At 49.0% G+C, this 22,187-nt stretch overlaps 2 protein-coding genes and 2 pseudogenes across 2 annotated transcripts; 1 reads left to right on the forward strand and 3 right to left on the reverse strand.

Moving 5' to 3' along the window:
- Nucleotides 1–776: 776 nt before the first annotated feature.
- On the reverse strand, nucleotides 777–4,892 carry LOC136501637 (non-specific phospholipase C4-like; annotated as a pseudogene).
- A 166-nt stretch (nucleotides 4,893–5,058) lies between these two features.
- LOC136501638 (uncharacterized) lies at nucleotides 5,059–6,564 on the reverse strand (annotated as a pseudogene).
- Nucleotides 6,565–7,474: 910 nt separating this feature from the next.
- LOC136500655 (dicarboxylate transporter 2.1, chloroplastic-like) lies at nucleotides 7,475–11,057 on the reverse strand. Its single transcript, XM_066496060.1, has 4 exons — nucleotides 10,212–11,057; nucleotides 9,301–9,614; nucleotides 8,419–8,867; nucleotides 7,475–7,949 (listed from the first exon to the last, which is right to left on the reverse strand). Exons 1-4 carry the CDS (start codon nucleotides 10,980–10,982, stop codon nucleotides 7,834–7,836), a joined length of 1,650 nt encoding a protein of 549 aa, XP_066352157.1. The 5' UTR covers nucleotides 10,983–11,057; the 3' UTR covers nucleotides 7,475–7,833.
- Nucleotides 11,058–19,792: 8,735 nt separating this feature from the next.
- LOC136500293 (uncharacterized) lies at nucleotides 19,793–20,356 on the forward strand. The gene has a single exon (XM_066495641.1). It carries the CDS (start codon nucleotides 19,793–19,795, stop codon nucleotides 20,354–20,356), a length of 564 nt encoding a protein of 187 aa, XP_066351738.1.
- Nucleotides 20,357–22,187: the final 1,831 nt, after the last annotated feature.

The raw sequence follows: 22,187 nt of genomic DNA on the forward strand, positions 1-22,187 counted from the left end.
AGTGTTTTTAGTGGTATGTTGCAAGCGTTTTGAAAAAATGTGTCATATGTTTCAGACGCATGTTGCAGCAAGTGTTTTATCTGGACGTTGCATATGTTTCACACACATGTTGTAAGTGTTTTATCTGGATGTTGCATATGTTTCACACACATGTTTGCAAGTGTTTTATCTGGATGTTGCATATGTTTCACACACATGTTGCAAGTGTTTTATTTAGATGTTGCATATGTTTCACACATATGTAGCAACTGTATGTTTCAAATGTTTAATCTGTGTTCGACGTATGTTGCATTCATGTGTTTTATGTTGCAATTGTTTCACAGGGCACGGCGAGTGATGGGCGCACGGGCCGGGCGCTAGCAGAGCTGGGGACCGACGAATAGGGGTGCAACGAGCTAGGGGCCGGCTCTCGGGTCCCGCCCACGCGGAGAGAGAGGATGGGGTCAAGGGACGGAGCGGGGCGCAACAGGGGCAGGGTGCGCATGCGAGGTGGGGGCGGGCTGCACATCCGTCCATCCAGACGTGAGGAGCAGCGGACGTAGCGTCGTGGGTGGGGTGCACGAGCGAGTCAGAACGAGGCGGACGGAGACGGGCTGCGTGGACGTCCAGATGTCCGGCCGCTAGCCACGCCAAACAAAAACACAAATCAGGGAGATCACAGGCAGCCTTCCTTGCAGGCAGACGCGGATGTAAGGACCCATGTGCGACATGAGGCAGGGCGCGGGAAGCACTAAAATACATAGATATTGTACATCAAAGGTCTCCTGGCTGCTTACTTAGTAGTCATCACAGATAACATAACATTCATCCAAGCTTGTTAATTAGGAAACAAGTCAGGGATACATCCGATCAACTACCTAATTGTTAATTTCGTTTCGAGAGACCTAATTGTTAATGAAGGGGTAGATTTCCTCCTCACAAAAAAGGGAGTTTCCTCACGACAATAGCTTAATATCCTAATTCTCACTTCTGAGTTCCATCCACCACACACTTCAAACCCGCCACTGGAGAGATTGATGACATGGTTAGTCCAGTTTTGCTGATAAAGTTTGCAAACCCACCACTGGAAGCACGTCTGCTGGCTCTGGCTTTGTAATCAAGAGCTGGTTCTACTACACTTGGAGAAACTCCAACAAGCGCATTAGTGGAGATCCAGACAGAAGACCATGCAGCAGGGTCACTCCTTGATTCTCCCTCATCAAGTAACCTCTTTCCCCCTTGGGCACACCTTGTACAAATCACCCCTTGTCTGAAGAAACAAGAACAAGATATGTCAGTTAAAACAGAAACTGACAAGTGCCTCGTATGATAACTTATGCTACGACCCCGTTACATAGAGACTCCTTACAAACAAATTCCAGCTCCGCTCCAAAAAGAGGAGGCTATCGCAATCTCAAAACCACACAAAAAAAAATGAAAAAAGAAAAGAAAGGCACAATGCTGCTGTGACAAGGACATTGATGACCAAACTGATGCTAAAGAAAAATAAAGGCCAAATTGCACCATTCTATAACAAGTAAATGCCCTTTTGCGATACAGCATTTGCTACAATCGAGGCCTTATCCTATGAAATTTCTGTTTATAATACTAATCCCTTCCATACAGAATTCTTTTCATTGTATCACAAAATGACGAAAAACAAGTCAGCATCTAGGCACCACTAAGCCACCTGCCAGGTGCTATGCGTATGTTGCGTTGGATTTGCGGTCATACAAGAAGGGATCGAGTTCGAAACGATGATATACATGAGAGATTAGGGGTAGCGCCAATTGAAGAAAAGCTTGCCCAACACCGGTTGAGATGGTTTGTACATGTGCAACGGAGACCTCTAGATGCACCGATGCGTAGTGGATTCCTAAGTCAGGATAGTAACGTGAAGAGAGGCAGAGGAAGACCGAAGTTGACTTAGGTAGAGGCAATAAAAGGAGACTTGAAAGGATGGAATATACCCAAAGACTTAGCCTTAGATAGGAGTGCTTGGAAGACAGCTATTCACGTGCCTGAACCTTGATTGCTTCTGATGGGTTTCAACTCTAGCCTACCCCAACTTGTTTGGGACTTAAAGGCTTTGCTGTTGTTGTTGTTGTATTTTGCCACACTACAAATTTTCCCCATCTTTCATGTTACTTGGTGCCTTGGTGGAAGATGAAGAGCATGAATATACTTGTTAGCTTTGTTTGCTACCTGATATCTGAAAGAGCTTTGCTTGTTAATTATGCCTGTGCTACTGTTAGCTTGATGTACTCTTCCATTTTCAGGCTCAGCTTCGTGTTTGAGTTTTCGAAGAACTGGGTACATGACACAGAAAGTTCCCGGTACAAGAATTCTAACATTAAACCAATCCGGTACACTTTTAATACCACTGAAGATGCCGCGGTTAAGAAATCTACCATCCCGTCATCTATAAATGTTTTTTTTTTGTTTACCTATTAGTTAGCTATGTCAATCTGCAGTAGTTGTGCCTCAAGCACGATCTACTTTCCTCCCTCTAATAGCCTAATCTGCAGTCTGTGTGCACCAGGCTGGACAGAAAAGAGGAGCAGAGCAACGAGGCCAACACCACAACTGGAGAAGAAGGCCGGGATCTGTTTGCCGTAGTGGTCCATGCAGTAGTAGTGGAGAGCAGAGGATCCAATTTGGCCTAGAGGTGAGTGGTCCATGCGGTAGTAGTTGTGCCTCAAGCACGATCCAATTTGGTCGACAGAGAAGACAAGGACACAGGAGGAACAAGGCTGTTGATTGTGTAAATGTGACGGATTCGTAATTTTTGTAACAGCAACATCTTTTGGTGCCGGTATGAAAGTGTGCCCGGTAGATTTGATGGTAGATTTCTGAAACTAGAAACTTTGGGTCACAGACCTTGTTCTTCCCTGATCTCTAAGACTTTAACTACACCTGCACCAACTCTTAATAAGAGCAGAATAATATAAAGCAGTAATGGAACATTAAAAAAAAGATTGGTCCAAGCAGCCAGTTGAAGTGCGGCTTACTTTCACCACCCCCATCACTACTTTTTAATAGTAATTGGGAGCTTAACATTTTCTAGTGATACGTTGAATGCCCTCCCATTTGCTAGAATTTCAATAAATTGTCTAACTAGTTCAAATTGATCACATCTGTTTTGGCAAGAAAGAAAGTAAGGGACCTGTTAGGAAGTAGTACCTGGTTTAGGTAGCGGGTAAGTGAGAAGTAAGAGCATCTCCAGTTCCACGATACCTCCCCTATCCCTATAAAACTATTATATTGGGGACAGTTATGCTTTTTTCTTGCTCCAGCAGTTTTTTAATACCTCTCCTTTTTTTTAAGTGGCCACCAATATGTCCCTCGTCTCCCCTCAAAGAAAGAGGGAGATACAACTCCCGCAATACCGTGGGTACCATACCAATTGTGGTTGTAGACCAAGATCCCTTCCAGAAGGTCAACCCAGCAGAGCGAGGTTGCTCCAGCTGCCAACGTCATGTCTGCACGGAAGGAGGGGTGGTGGTCTTTGTCGGTGGGGAGGGGGGGCTCCACCTCCATGGGGATCCACTGCTGGGCGTGCGCGGCCAAGTCTTCAGGGAAGGCAGGGACCTTGTCACGGGTGAGGCAGATGTAAGGGCTGCAGATGGGGCGACGAACAAGCTGGCCGGAGGCCCCGAGCGACTTCCACAAGAAGAGGGGATATCTAACTATTTGCCACTCTTAGTGGCTGCCTCTCCATTTGCCAACTTTATCATGCCAATTATAAAATTACCCCAGTAACCTTGCTAATATTTTGCCATTTTCCCTGACGTGGCACGCCACTTCAGCGTGCCAGCATGGAACTTGACGTCCCCGTCTGCCCAGCTAAACGGCGCTAGCAGCTCCCGTCAGTCCCCATCTCTCTGCTAGTGGAACCCAGTTATCAGTACCTTCTTCTTGCACGTGAGGAAGCAGTCAAAGGTGCCGGCCCAGGCGTCGCGCTTGGTGAGGAAGCTCCTGAGGTTGAAGGGCTTCTTGACGGTGGCCGGGATGGAGGAGTGCTCGAACTCCGACGTCGGGTATGGCCCCGACGGCCTATGCAGCATGGTCCCGGGCTCGATCCACGGCGACACGAGCAGCGCCGGGACGCGGACGCCGAGGCGGTCGAAGCCGAAGAAGAAAGGCGCGGCGCTGACGATGCCGTCGGGGCTGGGCACGACGCCGGCGCCGGCGGGCGTGGGCACGTGGTCGTAGAACCCGCCGTGCTCGTCGTAGGTGACGACGAGGAGCATCTCCTCCCACTACGGCCCCGACCGCAGCGCCTCGTACACCTCCTTGACGAACCGCTGGCCTTCGGCCACGTCATGGGACGGGTGGTCGTCGTTCCCCGGGAGGATCTCCAGGTCGAAGTAGCGCTGCTCCACGACGACGTAGCTGGGCAGCTTTCCCTCCCAGCAGTGACGCCGGAAGTCGAGGTCGAAGGCGTGGAAGCTGCCCGCGTACTTGAGCTGCCGGAGGTTCCGGTAGAAGAGCGTCGACGGCGGGTACTGATAGTAGATGTCGAAGGAGACGAAGCCCTCGTCGTGGAGCGCGTCAAAGATGGTCCGCTGCGGGAGCCCCGCCACCAGCGCCTTGGTGTCGTTGCTGACGAGGCCGTGGGAGGTGGCGGAGTGCACGAACAGCCGGTTGGGCTGCGTCGACGTCGGGTTCGACGCGAACCACCGGTCGCACACGGCGAACTCCTTCACCAGCTCGCGGTACACGGGTACGGCGTCGGGGCGGAACCCGCTCATGATGGTGCTAGACATGCCGGCTTTCTCCTTCTCTGCCTGCTGCGCGAAGCCGGTCATGGGCGGCGTTGGCACGCCCGGCGGGGTGATGGGCGTTGTGGCGGCGTCGATGAAGGGTGTCCCGTACACCTGCGCGAAGCCGGTCATGGGCGGCGCTAGCAGTGAGTAGCTGAGAGGGGAGCTAACGGGCAAGCTGCGTGGAGGAGGCGAACGAGCTGATCGAAGCGTACAACGGCAGGCTCGCGGCGAGGGTGGACGACATCGTGGAGGAGGGGGAGCTGACGAACAGTTGCGGGCGCCGTTGGTCAGCAGAGACGGAGGCGTTAACTTCCACGCTGGCGCGCTGATATGGCATGACACGTCAGCGAAAATGGCAAAATATTAGTCTGGTTACTGTTTTCTCAGGTAATTTTGTAATTGGCACGATAAAGTTGGCAAACGAAGAAGCAGCCACCATAAGAGTGGTAAATAGTTAAGAAGAGAGTGGCCTTGTTTGTGGGGTCCAGGCCGCTCCGGTCTTCCGTGCGAAAGAGGAGCTCGGCGAGGAGGTAGTCATCGTGCTCCTCGCTGGAGGAGAAGCGTAGGACGGCGAGCCCCCTGAACTCCCATCGGACCCGTGCTATGGGGAAGTGGGTCGAGTAGCAGCAAATCTGCCGCGGGACGACGGCGATGGAGTTGGCCTTGGTATTGTAAACCATGTAGAATCCATCCTTGCTGCCGAGGCAGAGAAGGAGCAAGTTCTTGTGGCAGCCGACGATGAAGGCGGAGTCGGGGTGAGTGCGCCCGTAACGGTTGGGGAAGTGGCCAAGCGATGTTGAGGGACAGGGAAGTGACGCCGTCGCAGGGGTCGGCGACCTGGGGAGGGCAAGGCTCGGTGCCGTCCAACACGCCAAGGAAGTAGGCAACTTCGTCGTCATGGTCCAACAAGAAATCCACCCACTCCGGCCACTCCTTGCGCACGCCGCTGGGGCCCGAGGGAACCATGAACGCCGGCCCCTCACATCCGCCCGGTACCGGGTCATCTCTTCACCGACGGCCACCTCCTTCTCTCGTCTGCTGCTGCTGGAGTATCTCTTGCGGAGAAGAAGCTCAATGTCCTTATTATCCCTTGAAAGACCTCCTGATTGTGGGATGAATTCTTCGACTTGATTGTTGATTCTGACCTGGCGATCGACCAACACCATGATCGGGAGTCGCGGGTGGCGTCGGCCCGCCGCCGTGGTTGAGGATCCTGCGGATCCGCTTCCATGAGTGGTGCCGTGGTGGTGGAGGAGGATCCGCCGCCGCCTTGGAGCTAAGAGGAGGAAGATGGCAAGAGGGGAGGATTACCGTAAGTTGAAGTTGAAGCGGATGGGATGGCAAACGATGTTTTTTTTTTCTGTATATATATAAAGCAGGCAAACGATGTTTTAGTGGGCCGACAGCATCCAAAATATTCAGCCCGGTGCACCCAATACCCATTGGGCTGACCCACCCAGCTCGGTGCGGCGCCGCCACCTGGTTCGTCGTCAATCAAAAGCTCAAAAGAAAAGAAAAAGAACTCAGTTCGTCACCGCCTCACCGGCGTGGCGGTATCCGCCATTCCGCCCGCACCGGCGGCGGCGCCCGGCCACACCCCCTCGATCCTCCCCAGGCCATGGCGAGGCGTCCTCACCTCAACCGCGCCCCAACCCCAGGCGTTGGTATCCTCCAGGCACCGTGGGACGCATGGACAAATGATGGATGCGGAACGGAAGAGGAGCACACTAGAGGACCTGCGACTGCGCGGCAGAGGGCGGAACGGAAGACGCTTCCCCGACGGCGGAGGCGGGAGGCAGAGCAAGGAAGTGAAAGAGCAAACTCACCTGCCTCCTGGTCCTGGAGTCCTGTCCTCCTGGGGGAGCTTCAGCTTGTCCGGGTCGGGTCCGCCTGCTGGACTCCGAAAGGTGGATTCATCACGTACATAAAGCGCTTGGTTTTTTTTATTTTTTGAGGAAACATAAAGCGCTTGCTATGTACTACAGGCACAAACCTAAATTTGACCCTATTCGTTTCTCTTATGATTTATTTTTTTCAGCTCGTTTTTTTTAGCTAAAATCGTGTTATTCTCTCACAACAAATTAAACGGAACAGTATTTCGGTTTTTTCTTCAGCGAAGCAAACGGAGCCATTGTTGTACAAAACTCGTCCAGCCAGGAAAAGATTACGCCATGGTATGTGGTATTAAGAAACGTCAGCCTTGAGCAACCAAGAAATTTGACAAACGCTGGCTGACTGACTGGCAGTCCAGATCCAAAGTGTTGCAACCCAGGCCAGGAGCAACAGCCACCTCATAACCTTGCCCTTTTAATCCTCCGTCGAGTTGATGTTAGGGCCCGTTTGGTTCGTCTAGTGGCTACTAAATTTAATAGCTTTTAGTCACTTTAGTAACTTTTTAACCAAACGTTATGACTAAAAGTTATTAAAAGGACTTTAGTCCTCTCTAATAACTCTGAAGTTACTAAAAGCGACTAAACCATTTAGTAGCTACTAAAGTTTAGTAGCTTGAACCAAACACCCCCTTAAATGATCAAGCATTAGCACGTGCCCTTTCATCAGATGTACTGCTGTACACAACTACAGTTCTGCACAGTTTTTGTACAGCCGTTCGGGCGGTGGGGGAGTAATGTGGTCCTCAACAGGCAACACTGCGCCTCTGTTCAAGTATACAGGCAGGCAAATAGCAGGCTTGGGGAAGCAGGCTGTCGCGGCCTCAAAACACAAGATTTGACGCCTCAATCAATATTCATTCATTCATGCACTTAATCTTCAAGGATTTGATATAAGACAAGATTTGGGTCATCAAAATTCAAGTCACTCATGCATTTATTTCCTTTGAGGGGAGGAGATATGATGGTACATCAATCAAATCAAAGGATATATAGGACGGTCTTAGCAACCTACGAAAACCCATCTGCTTTCTAGGTTGATCATGCTCAAAAACTTTCTAAAGATGATCGTTCCTCTGTTATTATGCATTCATAGGCACCTCAGAAGAAAAACGAACCCCCACTTCCGATGGTGGATCATGAGTTACTTGTTTAATATATGGTACCATTTTCATGTACTTACACTGCCCCAAGACTCAATAAAGACCCAAAAATTTCCACCACAATGCACCAGAAACTCCCCAAATTACAGCATTGAGTGCGGCTGTAATAAAACCCAGCTTGAATACATCTGGAAGGTCAACATACCCCGCTGCACAAGGAAAACACCAGGTTACTCAGCAGAGAACAAATATTAAAAGCCCTTATAAGGATGGCCTAACTAATAAAACAAGCAAAGAATTTTCTCCATTCATATGTCTATGCGCAGCAGCTTGTGCTTTCATTTCATTATAAGGCTCCATTTGAATTATCATTTTGTTGTGTGCACAAATATGAAAGTAGTTTTCAGGATCAAATACACAGTCCTACCTAGCGAAATAGAAATTGATGCTAGAGAAGGATTTAGTAAATTGAATCGACAAAAAGAACAAAAATGGTGCATCAAAATGTGTTCTACACATTGCAGTACCAGTCGAAGCTAACCAGTTAATTAACTACTCTATAAATCGGTATTGAACCAGGCTCGAAATAAGTATGGAATGGTACCAATCCAACGTGGTGGATTGCAAGCAAACTTGGAAAATATGTATTCAACAAAAGAGGTGGAAAAGCACAATTACCTCCAAAGTATACCGCAGATTGCCCGCTGCTATAGTGTGTTAGTGCTCCAAAGAGGTTTGCATTGTACGCCAAAGCAAGTGCCGACATTACAGCTGGCACACCAGCTGCTAAATGCATGGCAAGAAATGCCGAGTATAAAGCTCCAACATGTGCAGTTTGGCTTGCAAATATATAGTGAATAAAGAAGTACGAGGCCTGAAGAACACCAAATGCTGCAGGCCAGCTCAATGAGAAAGATTGAAGAACCTTGGCAACACAATTCGACATCCAGGACACAATCCCGAGGGTAGTAAGCTGCCCAGCCAAACCAACTAAAATAGCAAACCAAGCTAGGGTGTCCCATGCAGACTTCTCATTCAAACAATCCTCCCAGTTCAGCACTCCAAGCAGAAGAAGTATTGAGAGTCCAATCATTGCAGCAACAACGCTGGATACGCCAATAGCTTCCCTGCAATATCAGAAACAGGATAAGCCTTTTTTGTTCCTCATCAATAAAAAAAGGAAAACTGAATACTTTTGAACCATATTGACTCTTGGCCATAAAGAAAAAAAGAATATTTTAGCTGTCTCCACAACCATGAGTGGAACCACAGACTAATAAAGGAACTTTTCAGGGGAAAACACACAGAACAATGCTGCTTACACCAATCGAGTGCTGCTCAGTGCTCTGTGATGTGAACATTATCACAATGACTACTACAGCAAGCACCAGTCAAGAAAGATACTTGTGCTCTTGTGCTGTGTGTATATATACTTACTTGCATGATTCCAAGAACAGTGTAAACGGTGAAACTAAATACAAAAGTTCAGTTACTGAAAGTTTAGCTTCAGATTGCAAGTCAATTCATGGGGAAAATCCTATTTAAAAAGAAAAATCTTACCCAAAAATCCATAGTGATACTGCAAGAAGCATCGTTGCAATCATGACCCATTCATTTTTTGTTACCGGACCCATTAACCTTAGCTTTTCGGCAGCTAATGCTGGGGCTTCAGGAGTGTCCCTTATTTCTGGGGGGAATATTTTGTAAATCAAATAAGGAGTCACTAAAAGCCCAAGAAGTGCTGGTACGCTAGCAACCTTGAACCAAGTAATCCATGGGTTTCCAATATTAACACCAATCTCCTCTGCTAACTTCAGACACAACAGGTTCTGTGCAGCCGCTGTCAAGAAGAGAGCACTGGAGTTGGCAGATGCCTGTCAATCAAGCATCAGAAACCAGCACAGTAAATCCATTGATCAATGTCTAAAATGCACTATGATTAAGAAGCGAAAGCATAACTAGTACAACTACAGAGGACACAAGTCCACATAAACAGAAACAACATATAAGAACACTTGCAGGTTGAGGCTAATTTCCAATTCAAATGTCAGATTTCAATTTGTTCAAAGAAAAAATATCTGTACCCACAATTAGTTTGTGCTAAAACAAATGGATATCTCATTGCTGCATTGATTAATTATGGTTGTATCTTAGCACATCAAAATTATCCTTACAAGTGCACCCTTCGCGTCAAATCATAATGCTTACTTAGTTTGAGTGCGCACAAATATTAAGAACCTTACAGATCAAGAAAATTACCATTGCTCCCTCCTATAAACACATTGAGAGTAGTCGCGAATGCAGGGTGCGGTAGACAAAGAAGCGACAGATTATAGTAAAAAGGGGAAAATAAAAACAATTCACATTCACGAATATCTGATATAACAGCGGGATTCATCAGACTATTAACATCTTAATATAAAACCTGCATGCATCTGCATCATCCAGCATTCAAGCGCAGCGTTTATTACCTGTAGCTGCGATTGCACAAGATAAGAGCCGAGTTTCTTCGCCGATGGGTCGTTGGGCTTGCTTCCCGACGAGAGCGACAGCGACTTGACGATGGGAAGGAAAACCCCTCCTGCCCTGGCCGTGGTGCTAGGCATGGCAGGCGAGATGAGAGCCTCGCTGATGGCAAGCCCATAGGATAGGCCCAAAGTGCTGCGCCCCAGCCATTTGACGAAGTAGGTGGCGACGCGGTCGCCGAGGCCGGTCTTGACGAAGCCGCGCGCGAAGAAGAAGGAGATGACGATCAGCCAGATGACCTCGTTAGTGAACGCCCCGAACGCGGCGGTGAAGGGTAGCGTGCGTGTGGCGACGGTGGCGGTGAGACCGAGGAACGCCCACGCGCCGACGGGGAGCGGGCCGAGGACGAGCCCCGCGATGGTGGAGAGGAAGATGGAGAGGAGCTGCCATGCCTCCGGGGTTACGTCGGCCGGCCGCGGCACGAGGAAGCGGACGGCGAGGCCGGCGGCAAGTGAGATGAAGAGGGGCAGCGGCTTAGCACCGCCCGATGCCGCCGGCTGCGGCGGCTTGGTTACCGCTTGAGAGGCCGATGCGGAGGCGAGGAGCGGGGGCAGGTGGCGGCGAGGGATAGGTGAGAGGTGGGAGGAGATGCGGGGTGAGAGGGAGAAGGGATTGGGGTAGGGGTGGAGGTGCAGATGGCGGCGGCGAAGGTGGCTATGGGGGGTCGGGAGAGGGAGAGCCGGGCAGTGGGTGACGGCGAGCCGGAGGCTCGCCATAGGCGGCGGTGGCGGCGGCGGCGGCGAGCGGGAAGAGGCAGCGGGATGGGCAGTGGTGGCTGCAGTCGTCGGAGAGCAACAGCTAAAAATTGTCTTTGTTTGCTTTGTTTTTATTTCTGGGAAAATTGGTTCTGCAGCATCGAAAGGTTGCGAACTCCATAAAATACCACTAAAAGAGTTTGGCCCCATAAAATAGCACTGAAAGTTGTCACCATAAACTAAAAATAGCACTCCGTCAGGTTTTACACTCGGGAGCGTTAATTTGACCTAGACTCCAAAAGGTAAGTGACATTTTTGCCCTTGCCTTGTCCTCATCCCTGTCCTCATACGGGAACTGCACTGCGCAAGTGAGACAGCCGCGCCGCGCTCGGTTCTGCCTGGGAGCGCCGCCTCCGCCCGTCCGCCGGCCGCCTGGGAGCTCCGAGGGCCTCCTGTGCCGGCCGCCGCGGTTTCCTCTCCTCGCACAGGTCGCTCCCCGTGTGGAGGCCGCGCCGTCCGCCGCGGGCTGGTACTCGCGCGGAGGCCGCGCCGCCTGCGCCGTCCGCCGTGGGCCGCTCGTCGTGCGGAGGCTGCGCCGCCTCCGCCCATCCGCCGGCCGCCTGGGAGCTCCGAGGGCCTCCTACGCCGGCCACCGCGGCTTCCTCTTCGCGCGCAGGCCGCTCCCTGTGTGGAGGCCGCGCCGTCCGCCGCGGGCCGCTCGGAACGCGGAGGCCGCGCCGCCTGCGCCGTCCACCACCTCCTCCTCCTCGACTGCGTGTTGCGCCGGCCGTGACTCCTCCTCCTCCAGTGCGCATGCGGTGGAACAATGCATCGATCTAAGATCCTCGACGGGTAAGAATGAAACCCTAGTTAAGAATTTCAGCTTTTCAGATTGGTGACATCATTCATTCAAGGGACAGATTCTTATAGTATTGCTAATTGAATTGAGGAGGTAGGAACTGGACATTTTGCTTGCTTTGGTTGGTTGAGCATGGGTTGTAGTGTCCAGTCTTCACACTTTTAAAGTAGATAGTTGTTTTTGGTTTTGCTTTGCATTTTTTGTTTGTTGGATTTATGAAATAGTTCATGTTTTAAGTTTTAGTTCTTAGGCTGTTAGGATGAAACACTGCGAACACATTGGTACATGTTGGAACTCTTTATCTTGAACGCTGGAAAATTTTCTTTAAAGAAGAAGTTTTAATGACATTGGACATGATGGTCATGTTGCATGGTCTCAGAAATGCATTGCTGGACCTACTCTTCTCTACCATATGTGTTTATTCTGAGTTATACTTGAAGTTAATAATAAAGTTGTTCCACTAATATTTTGAAAATGCACTTTTATGTCCTCTTAATACATATTTTGTCTCGCCAGTGGCCTTCTTTGGTGGAAGTTGCAGAAACTCGTCAACTCCCTCCTATGTTGATTGAAAGATATAACACAGCTGCCGGTGAAGGAACAGCTCTTTGCGGGTTTTTTTGCTGACATACATCGAGCCTGGGCAACAGTTGACAATTCATTTTTCGTCTGGTGTTTTGATAAATGGTAAACCACTAATACTTGTTTTCTTTTTCTTTTTCTTTTTTACATGTGTGATTGGCCTTAAACTGTTAAAAGGGAATACCCTTTATAACGAACTTGATTCTTACTTGGTACTCAGATTTATCTCGTTCTCAGTTTGTTGTTCCGTGTTAGTTAGTCACAGTGCTGTTGTTTTGTAAAATTGTTTATACAAGCCCATTATTATATTCCCTTCCATTGTCTATTTTCATATTGGTTTTGAATCAAATGATTGTATGGTCTATAATGTGTTACTTCTGAACTTTTGGCCATGCTAAAATTATACGAGCCCATTATCATTGATTTGAGTTTATTAGATATAAACAGCAGAGTTGGGTTTAATAGCAGTTTTCAAGTGATTCCACTTTCTCGTAAGTGGTCTAATGATACCTTTTCCTCAATGGAGACATGCCATCCTTATTGCTTATATAATTGTTTTTTTTCTATTTCCCAGGGATGGGCAGTGCCAAGAGCATAATGTCGATGAGCAAGCAATTTGTGCTGTTGGCCTTGCTAGGGCAAAGCCTGGGATTTTCATTGAAGCCATTCAATACTTTTTAGTTTTAGCAACTACTGTTGAGGTAAGGATGATTATGATTTCCCTTGGAATTGCAACGCACATGCATACCTTGAATGGCACTTGCTAATCCAATTGATATATGAAGACGAGCAAAATCTACAGTAATATATATTGCCTGCAAAATTCAATCGTTAAGTTAAAACACACTAAGCATTTGACACAATTTCTGGATAAAATTACTCTTCACAGTATCCATTTTCTGTTTCTTATACCTAGCACACCAGGACTAAAATTTACAGGATGCTGAATCAAATTGTATCCTGGGGCTATATATAGTTTGAGATTTTCGTAGTGATATGACTGGTCAAGTGTTCAACACTGCAAGGAAGAGTGGACCATCGGATCCTTTCAGGGCATGCTTAGTTTCCTTGCCTTGCTTGACCTAGCCTCAGTAGTGGCTGGGTAACGTAAAAAAGAGTCAAGATAATCAAATTCATTTCTTACCTACTAATCTTGCTGGGTAAGGTCTTGGCTAATGCAAGCGCCCACTTTGTCTACTATGACATTGAAGCTGTTCCAGATTTTCTTCCAAAAACCGTCTCTCCCTTGACCTGCATTCCCCGGCCTTCCTTGTTGTGCTTCCCTTGCCATAACAGATTGGTGCACCTTGCCATGTCAGGTCGGATCTGATCTGACATACTGCCGTCCGGGACCATAAGCCTAGCTGACTGCCCATGATAGAAGATGTAATTAAATCTCAACACATCAGTGTGTTCGGTTTATCTCATATCATCAAAGGATAAAATGAGATCTATACCACAGAATCGATTTCTTTTTTTTTCCTACATGCAAAATGATTTGATTACATTGCTGTTCTGTAGTAAAAGAAAGGGAGGGTGTGGTACTTCAAAATGCAAGAATGCTTCCAAAAAGTCCAAGAAGAATGCTACAGGAACCTCTACTTCTTCTGAGCCCCCTACTGAACTTGCTGTTGAACCTAGGTAAGTTAAACTTTAAGTTTCATGTTTTAGCTGAATTACCCTACATGCAAAATGACTTGATTACATTGTTGTTATGTAGGAAAAGAAAGGGAGGAGGTGGTACTTCAAAGAATGATATAGGAATAACCTCTACTTCTTTAGTCACTCAATCACCTGGTATAGCTACAGCTAGCCCCTCTACTTCCTTAGCCATCCAAGCACCGGTTAGTCCAGGACCAACAACAAGAAGGATGGCAGCTTCTGTTTCTACACCAACAAGAGTCCAGGGCCAATAACAAGACAAATGGCAGCACAACTGGATACATCACCAGGAGGCATTGCTAGGAGGGTCATCATAAACTAGGCTAGTGTGATCTTGAATCATTTTATTGAACTGTTGATGTAGGAAAAAGTCATGTACTAAACCTATTTTGGGCATGTGTTGGACCAAACCAATATGGTTCCTCTACTGTGAACTTATCTGGCCATGTGCTTGCAAGATGTGTTAGTCAATATTAGTCCATGTGTTGAACCAGAATATTTTTCATGTGCTTGGTCAATATTTAGTGCATATGGTGACTTGTATGTGTTGAAATGCTGTCAATTCATCCCTGTACTTCGTTCTTATGTTTTTAGAGCTCCTGTACCGGTTTGGGGCTTGATTGTTATATTTTTAGAGCGCTTGTAACGGTTTGGGGGTATTTTAGTCTAAGTTAACAGACCTAACGCTCAAATCTAACAGAATGGTACTTTCAGTTCACATGTGCACCTTTCAGTGGTATTTTACGGGACCGATGTCTTTCAGTGGTATTTTATGTGAGTCGCGATCTTTCGATGCTACAGAACTAATTTTTCCCTTTATTTTTAAAAAAACAGGAAGGCTGGAGAGGCGTGATCTGTCAGGGTGCTCCTGACAGCTGGGGACAGTGTCCAAGTGTCCTAGTGGGACCACAATGTCAGTTTCTCTACTGTATGTGCGAATCTCCTGTTGTGAATTCCGTGACCTTTCTGTTTGACAGATCATCACAGGTTTTGTTTCAGGAATCGGCCTGGGCCCCACGGGCAGTGAAAAGGTAGATTGGGATCGTCAGGTCTGGCTGTGTGGTTCAATGTTGATTTTGGGCGGAATCTACGGTAATGGTTAGGACGTGGGCGTGCATCAGTGGCCACGTCATATATCTCGCGCTCACCGTCTCTGCATGCTCCGTCATAGGTTCCTAGGTGTCGCTATGCTATTTACGTCAATCAGACTTCTTAAAAATTAATCAAGTTTGTAAAAAATATTAATAACATTGGTATCTTTAAACAAGTTTGTTATAAAAATAAATTGAATGATCTATCTAATTATATTAATTATGTACCATAAGGTCTCGTTCGGCTTGCTGAAACTTGGCTGAAAAACACTGTTCTGGTTGAAAAAAGAAGCCGAACAAACCGGATATAAGGTAAGAAGGGCCTAAACATTAATGTTTTTATGTATAATCAGTTAAAGTTGAGTACATTTGACTTTTCAAAAAGCGAGAATGACAACTAAAAAGGGACGAATGAGGTATGTGTAAGTACAACTTTAGACTGTCATTGCCAATTCATGTCTGGTTGCTAACTTGTGTCATTTGCTATTGTTTTTGTTTCGTGGATATTATTATTATACTTTGTTGCTTGTACTGCTAGAGGTGAACTTACCACTCATTTCATTTCTCAAACATCATACCATTCTCAATGATCATTTACCATCATAGTCGGCTTTCTCCTCCTCTTCTACTCATGCTCTAGTTCCAAGTTGTGCTTGTGGAATCGGTTTGCACCACAAAGTTCAACAAATGAAACTCGTTGATACTACCATAGCTGCCAAGGAAAGAGCTGGTAGCCATCTTTTCCAAGCAATGGTGGACGTCCTCAAGGACCAAGCCACGCGCAGTGAATTCTTGCTCTACTTAAATGCCCATCTCATCTTCGTTGTGTCTACGATTCTTGGTGGCATGGCTGGAGGTGTTTCGCGGCTTCGTGCTAGGGCACCCTATCATTGCTCTCAGCCTAGGTGTCGGGGACCTAATACTGGGGTACCCAATGAGATGAAGCTAATAACCATCAAATATTGATGCTTTCAAGCGGACAAGAACGTAATTGCACTTCTTGTCCATATGACCCGAGGTTGGCCGTGCCTCGCCCGACCCCTAAAGGTTGGCTCTGCCTCACCCGACCCTCGAGAGCTAGACTCCGTCTCGCCCGACGTCTAGGGGCAGACTCCACCTCGTCCGACGTCTAGGGACAGACTCCGCCTCGCCCGATGATGAGGGCTAGCTCCGCCTCGCCCAACGGCTAAGGGCTGGCTTCGCCTCGCCCGACGACCGAGGACGGGTCTCGACTCGCCCAACCCCTGAGGGCTGGCTCTGCCTCGCTCGACGGCTAAGGGCTGGCTCCGCCTCGCCCGACGACCGGGGATGGGTCTCGACTCGCCTGACCCCTGAGGGCTAGCTCTGCCTCGCCCGATGACTAGGGACGGGCCTCGCCTCGCCCGACCTCCTAGGGCTGGCTCCACCTCGCCCGACGACTACGCCCTGCTCCTTCATAATGACGGGCACAGGATAAGATAGGACATTCAAGTTAACCACAGTACCGAGGACCATGCTCTGCACGCCTGTAGAAAGGTACCATTAGGATATGATGGGACGGGCGCTTTAAGCCCTTTCTAGCCTGACAGAGCCCGAACAATGTTGTAGGCGCCGACTTTTGTCTTACAGTGTTGTGGACGACGCCGTCAGCCCTCGGACCCTAGATCCTAAGATAAGCATATGACAACCACTACAATCCAGAAAAGAACTCACATCATCTACAGTGACGGACGTATGGTCACTTCCCCATCTACTCCTCGTAGGGTCGCAGCTCGACTTCCTGGCACGCCGCGCCGTTCGCTAGTGTAGGATGGGATGTACCCACTTGCTGAATGAGGCCAGGGCACAACCCTATAAGGATCAGCGAACACGCCATCCTTGACACGGTCTGTCATGTCAGCAGGGCAGGAACAAGGGGAAAGGAAGACCCGACTCCTTTGAAGGACCTTCTCTACCCTCTGGTTTTTTCCTCTTTCTCCCATATGTAATCTCTGCTCCCCCTTGGTCTATAAAAGGAGGGCAGGGCACCCCACTAAGGGGATGGATCGATTTGACACACAACACATAGCCAAGCAGCAACCGAGCTCTTGGCATCCTTTTGACCTTTTCATCAGAGACTTGGGATATGTCCCTCTCTCGACCGTTTGTACCCTCTACTATGAACCTTTTTCGGTACTAATAACACGAGCAGCAGCAAACTAGATGTAGGGACATTATACCCGAACCAGTATAAACCTTGTGTCCTTTAGTATACCATCTGAGCCTAACGCACAATAAATATAAATTTACTAGTTGGTGTTTGTTCGAAACACCGACAGTTGGTGCGCCAGGTAGAGGCCTTTGCGTGTTCCAAATTAGGCATCGGATGGCTAGCCACGCAATTAGCTAGGTCCCGAGCGCACACGTGTGTTTTGGTGACCTAGACTTCATCGTCACGATGGGAGGAGAGTTGGCGTTGGCCCACGCCGCCATCCAATCTCTCTCCTCCATCGGCTTCAACTACGGGAGGCTTGAGCGCTAGCCTGGCATCTCCCTTAGACCCTAGCCATCTAGGGTGGACCCATGTTGCCTCACCCTCTCTCCAGAACACTTCGCATGGAGCACCCCAATGGCACTTCCATTCAGTCTTCGCAAAGCCGCGGCGACCGTTAGCCACCTTGTGGCGCAGTGCATGATCCTGTCCCCTGCGAACAATGAGTTCATGGGAATGATTGAAAGCGTCATGGAATCCCTCCATGGCCTCCTCGTGGAGGAACCAAGGTCAGACTCTGGCTCTGACTCCAGTAGGGGGAGCCATCACCCCTCCTTAGAATGTTTCATGGTGGGTACCCCCGAGGGACACATTGAAAGCATCTCCACAGAGGAGGCTACCCCGATAGGCAACCTCGGTGATGGAACCGAAGGGGGGACAGCGGCCCCACCTCGCATAGGGGTGGAGCAACTAAGAGCCCAAAAGCGGGAGATCAAAAAAGCCAGAATCCAACTTGTGCGGGAATGCGCAAAGGTCGATTGGGAGATCAAACGCCATGGAGACGGTGGGTGCACGCGCACCAGGGCCCATGACATGAACCAAAGGATCATCGCCGATGCTGAAGCCCTTCCTCACTTCGCTAGGCGAACCAAAACATCACCACCGCAACGGCCTTGCTCCATGGCCTTCCAGAGGCCATGATGCCTGAGGATTATCAGGCCCACCATAAGATTCACATGCTACTCGAGCATACGACATAGCAGCAGGCTGAGAGCTTGCTATCTCGATGACGCGAGCTCGATGCTAGCCAGCACACAACCTCAACGTGCCCTGCCAGGGACGTGTTAGTCCATTAGACACCACAAGGTGGCAGGCAGCATGTCATGGTCTCAGTGCATCAAGACCTCAGTCGCAACCACGACGCACGCAGCACCCTCGACGCCCGTAGACGCACCTACAACGACCCGAGAGAAGGAGCCCATCATGACCATCACCCTTATCGTAGCGGACGCTACGATAGCGGTGAGGATCAGAGCCCGAGCCCCGGCCTATCAGGCCCTTAGGCCTTCGGTCGGCACATCCTTAACGCTGCATTCCCACCAAGGTATCAACCGCCTACCAATATCCCTAAGTACTCTAGGGAGACAAACCCCGGACTTTGGCTCAAAGACTATCGGCTTACCTACCAAGCCGGTGGTGCGGATAATGATGACTTCATTATCCGCAACCTTCCACTGTTCTTAGTCAATTTAGCACGAGTGTGGTTGGAACACCTACCGTCCAACGCGATCCAGAGTTGGGTGGATCTAAAGGAGATCTTTGTGGGGAACTTCCAGGGCACATACAAGCGCCCTAGGAACCCATGGGACCTCAAGAACTGCCATCAGAAGGCCGGTGAGACCCTCCGTGGGTACATCCAACGCTTCTCCCGGCAGTGCAACAAGCTCCCTAACGTCATCGACATTATAGGAGCCTTCCTGTCTGAGACTACCTGCGAGTCTTTGGTTCATAAGCTAGGATGCAAGGGCCCATGAACCACCAAGGAGCTCCTAGACATTGCCACCAGCCATGCCTCAGGAGAAGAGGCGATCGGAGCAATCTTCGATCGTCTCGAGGGCAAGGTAAGGCAGGACGAGAGCACCGACGAAGGCACCTCCAATCATTTCGCCAAAAGGAAGAACAAGAAGCAACAATGCGAGGACTCGCTCATAGCCGCTGCTAACCACAAGGGTGGCTGGAAGCCCATGGAGGGCACTCTGAACCACTTCGAAAAATTACTCGAGGGGCCGTGCCCAAACCACACCTTTCCTGTTAAGCATATGCTCAAGGACTGCAGCCTCATGCGGTGGTTCTTGTTTGAAGGCTTCAACAAAGGGGAGCAAGGGAAGGACCCTACCCCTATTGCGAACAATGCTGAGGAGAAGGACAATGCCTTTCCAATGCTGGACGGTTGCCTCATGATCTTCGGAGGATCGATGGCCTATGAGGCTATGACTCCAAATGTCGTTAGAAGGTCACACGCCACGAGGTCTATACGACCGAACCAGCCACGCCTGCCTTCCTTCGATGGTTAGAGTCCGCCATAACCTTCGACCGGGCCGACCATCCAGATAGCATCCCGCCCCTAGGGAGATATCCGCTCATGGTTGACCCGATCGTTGGCACAAAGTGACTCACCAAAGTACTGATGGATAGGGGCAGCGGCCTCAACATCATGTACACAAAGACGCTCGACGAGATGGGCGTCGACCAGACACGCCTCTGCCCAACCCAAGCGCCTTTCCATGGCATTGTGCCCAGGAAGCGGGCCATGCCACTCGAGCAGATCGATCTACCCGTCAACTTCAAGGATCAGTTCAATTATAGGACTGAGACCCTCACCTTTGAGGTGGTTGGGTTCCCCAGAACTTTCCACACCATTCTGGGACATCCATGCTACATGAAATTCATGGCCATCCCCAACTATACATATCTCAAGCTAAAGATGTTGGGCCCCCATGGGGTCATCACCGTTGGCACCTTCTTCCAGCAGGCCTATGAGTGTGAGGTCGAGTGCTGCGGCCACGCTGCGGCGATCGTCGCCTCCGAGGAACTCACTGCCCTTAGGGAGGAGGTCACCAAAGAAGCGCCCGATGCTAAGAAGTTGACCGAGTCGTTCAAACCAACCAAGGGCTCTAAGGATGTCCTCATAGACCCCAACAGCTCTAAAGGCAAAATGGTAGGCATTGGCACCACGCTTTCCTTTAAATAGGAAAGCACGCTCATCGACTTCCTTCACAATAATAAAGACATCTTTGTGTGGAAACCCTCGAATATGCTAGGCATTCTAAGGGAGGTCACCGAGCATACCTTGAAGATCCACCCGGGCTCCAGGCCGGTGAAGCAACACCTATGTCGCTTCAATGAGGAGAAACACAGGGCCATCGGTGAGGAGATAGCCAAACTTTTGGTAGCTAGATTCATCAAGGAAGTGTACCACCTAGAGTGGTTAGTTAATCCCATTCTTGTGCGAAATAAGAGTGGGAAATGGAGGATGTATGTTGACTATATGGGTCTCAACAAGGCATGTCCAAAGGATCCATTTCCTTTGCCATGCATCAACCAAATAGTCGACTCTACCTCAGGGTGAGAAACCCTCTACTTCCTTGATGCGTACTCCAGCTACCATCAAATCACGATGAAAGAGTCTGACCAACTCACGATGTCTTTCATCACCCCCTTCAAATCGTTCTGCTATGTTTCAATGCCGTTCGAACTAAAAAATGCTAAGGCTACGTACCTGTGTTGTATGCTCAGATGCTTCGGGGACCTCATCGGGTGGACCGTTGAGGCCTACATCGATGACATCATAATTAAGTCCAAATGGGCTGACCACCTCGTTGTTGATCTTAAGCAGACGTTTGCAAAACTCTAAGCGAATAGCATCAAACTCAATCCCTGAAAGCTCTAGTTTGGTTTTGGTGAATTGATGAAACCCTAAGTGCTAACCTAGTTTATCAAAGTGTTCATGAGATAGGTAGCACATTCCAAGTGGTCAAGCAAATGAAGATCATGACATAATGATGGTGATCCCATGGTGATGATCAAGTGCTTAGACTTGAAAAGAAGAAAGAGAAAAATAAAAGGCTCAAGGCAAAGGTATAAATTATAGAAGCTATTTTGTTTTAGTGATCGAGACACTTAGTGAGTGTGATCACATTTAGGATTGATAGCCATACTATTAAGAGGGGTAAAACTCGTATCGAAATGCAGTTATCAAAGTGCCACTAGATGCTCTAACTCATTGCATGTGCATTTAGGATCTAGTGGAGTGCTAACACCCTTGAAAATGTTTATGAAAATATGCTAACACATGTGCACAAGATGATACACTTGGTGGTTGGCACATTTGAGCAAGGGTTAGGAACTTCACTGGCGGAGTGTCCGCCCATAGAGTGCGGACAGTTCGACGATGCCACCGACGCTCTATATAGAAAAGATGGAGGTCACTATAAGTGACCGGATTGTGGTCTCGGTAGGACCAGAGTGTCCGGTCAGTGGTAGCAGTGAGCGTGTGGTTTCGGTCTCATGACCGGACGCTAGCACAAGAAATAACCGGATGCTCAGGGCCTAAGTCCGGTCAGTATGACGTATGATGACATATGCGGCGCATAGGGGAGATGTTGAGTGACCGGATGCCGGATGTGTCCAGTCGTGCATGACCGGACACGTCTAGTCGTGATTTTTCGCTTCTAGATGCTTACTGGAAACGACCGGACGCTGAGGTCCTACGTCCGGTCACTTCGAAGCAGCGCATCCGATCACAACTTAAATGTACTGATGACCATTGCGATTAGGCGATCAGTGTTTGAAGTAGGGGACACATGGCACACATCGCGCGATAGGACGCTGGGGTCCAGCGTCTGATTGATCTGACCTGCGCGTTCGATCGTCCCGGTTTTTAGTGGACTGAGGAGCCAACGACTCTATTTCATGGGGGCTTCTATTTAAGCCCCATGACCAGCTCAAGCTCACTCTCTTGGCCACTTACATTGATATAGCAACCTTATGAGCTTAGCCAAAACTCTCCCACTCATCTCCAT

The sequence above is a fragment of the Miscanthus floridulus genome, chromosome 13 (assembly GCF_019320115.1).
Source record: "Miscanthus floridulus cultivar M001 chromosome 13, ASM1932011v1, whole genome shotgun sequence".
NCBI classification, from domain to species: domain Eukaryota; kingdom Viridiplantae; phylum Streptophyta; class Magnoliopsida; order Poales; family Poaceae; genus Miscanthus; species Miscanthus floridulus.

Bases quoted from the DNA above. Each gene is read 5' to 3' on its own strand.
- LOC136500293 (XM_066495641.1), top strand. From the start codon at position 19,793: ATGGATAGGGGCAGCGGCCTCAACATCATGTACACAAAGACGCTCGAC.
- LOC136500655 (XM_066496060.1), bottom strand. From the start codon at position 10,982: ATGGCGAGCCTCCGGCTCGCCGTCACCCACTGCCCGGCTCTCCCTCTC. The intron at 9,615-10,211 runs GTAATAAACGCT...CTTGATTGACAG, and splicing joins TTGTGCAATCGCAGCTACAG to GCATCTGCCAACTCCAGTGC. The intron at 8,868-9,300 runs GTAAGATTTTTC...CTGATATTGCAG, and splicing joins GTATCACTATGGATTTTTGG to GGAAGCTATTGGCGTATCCA.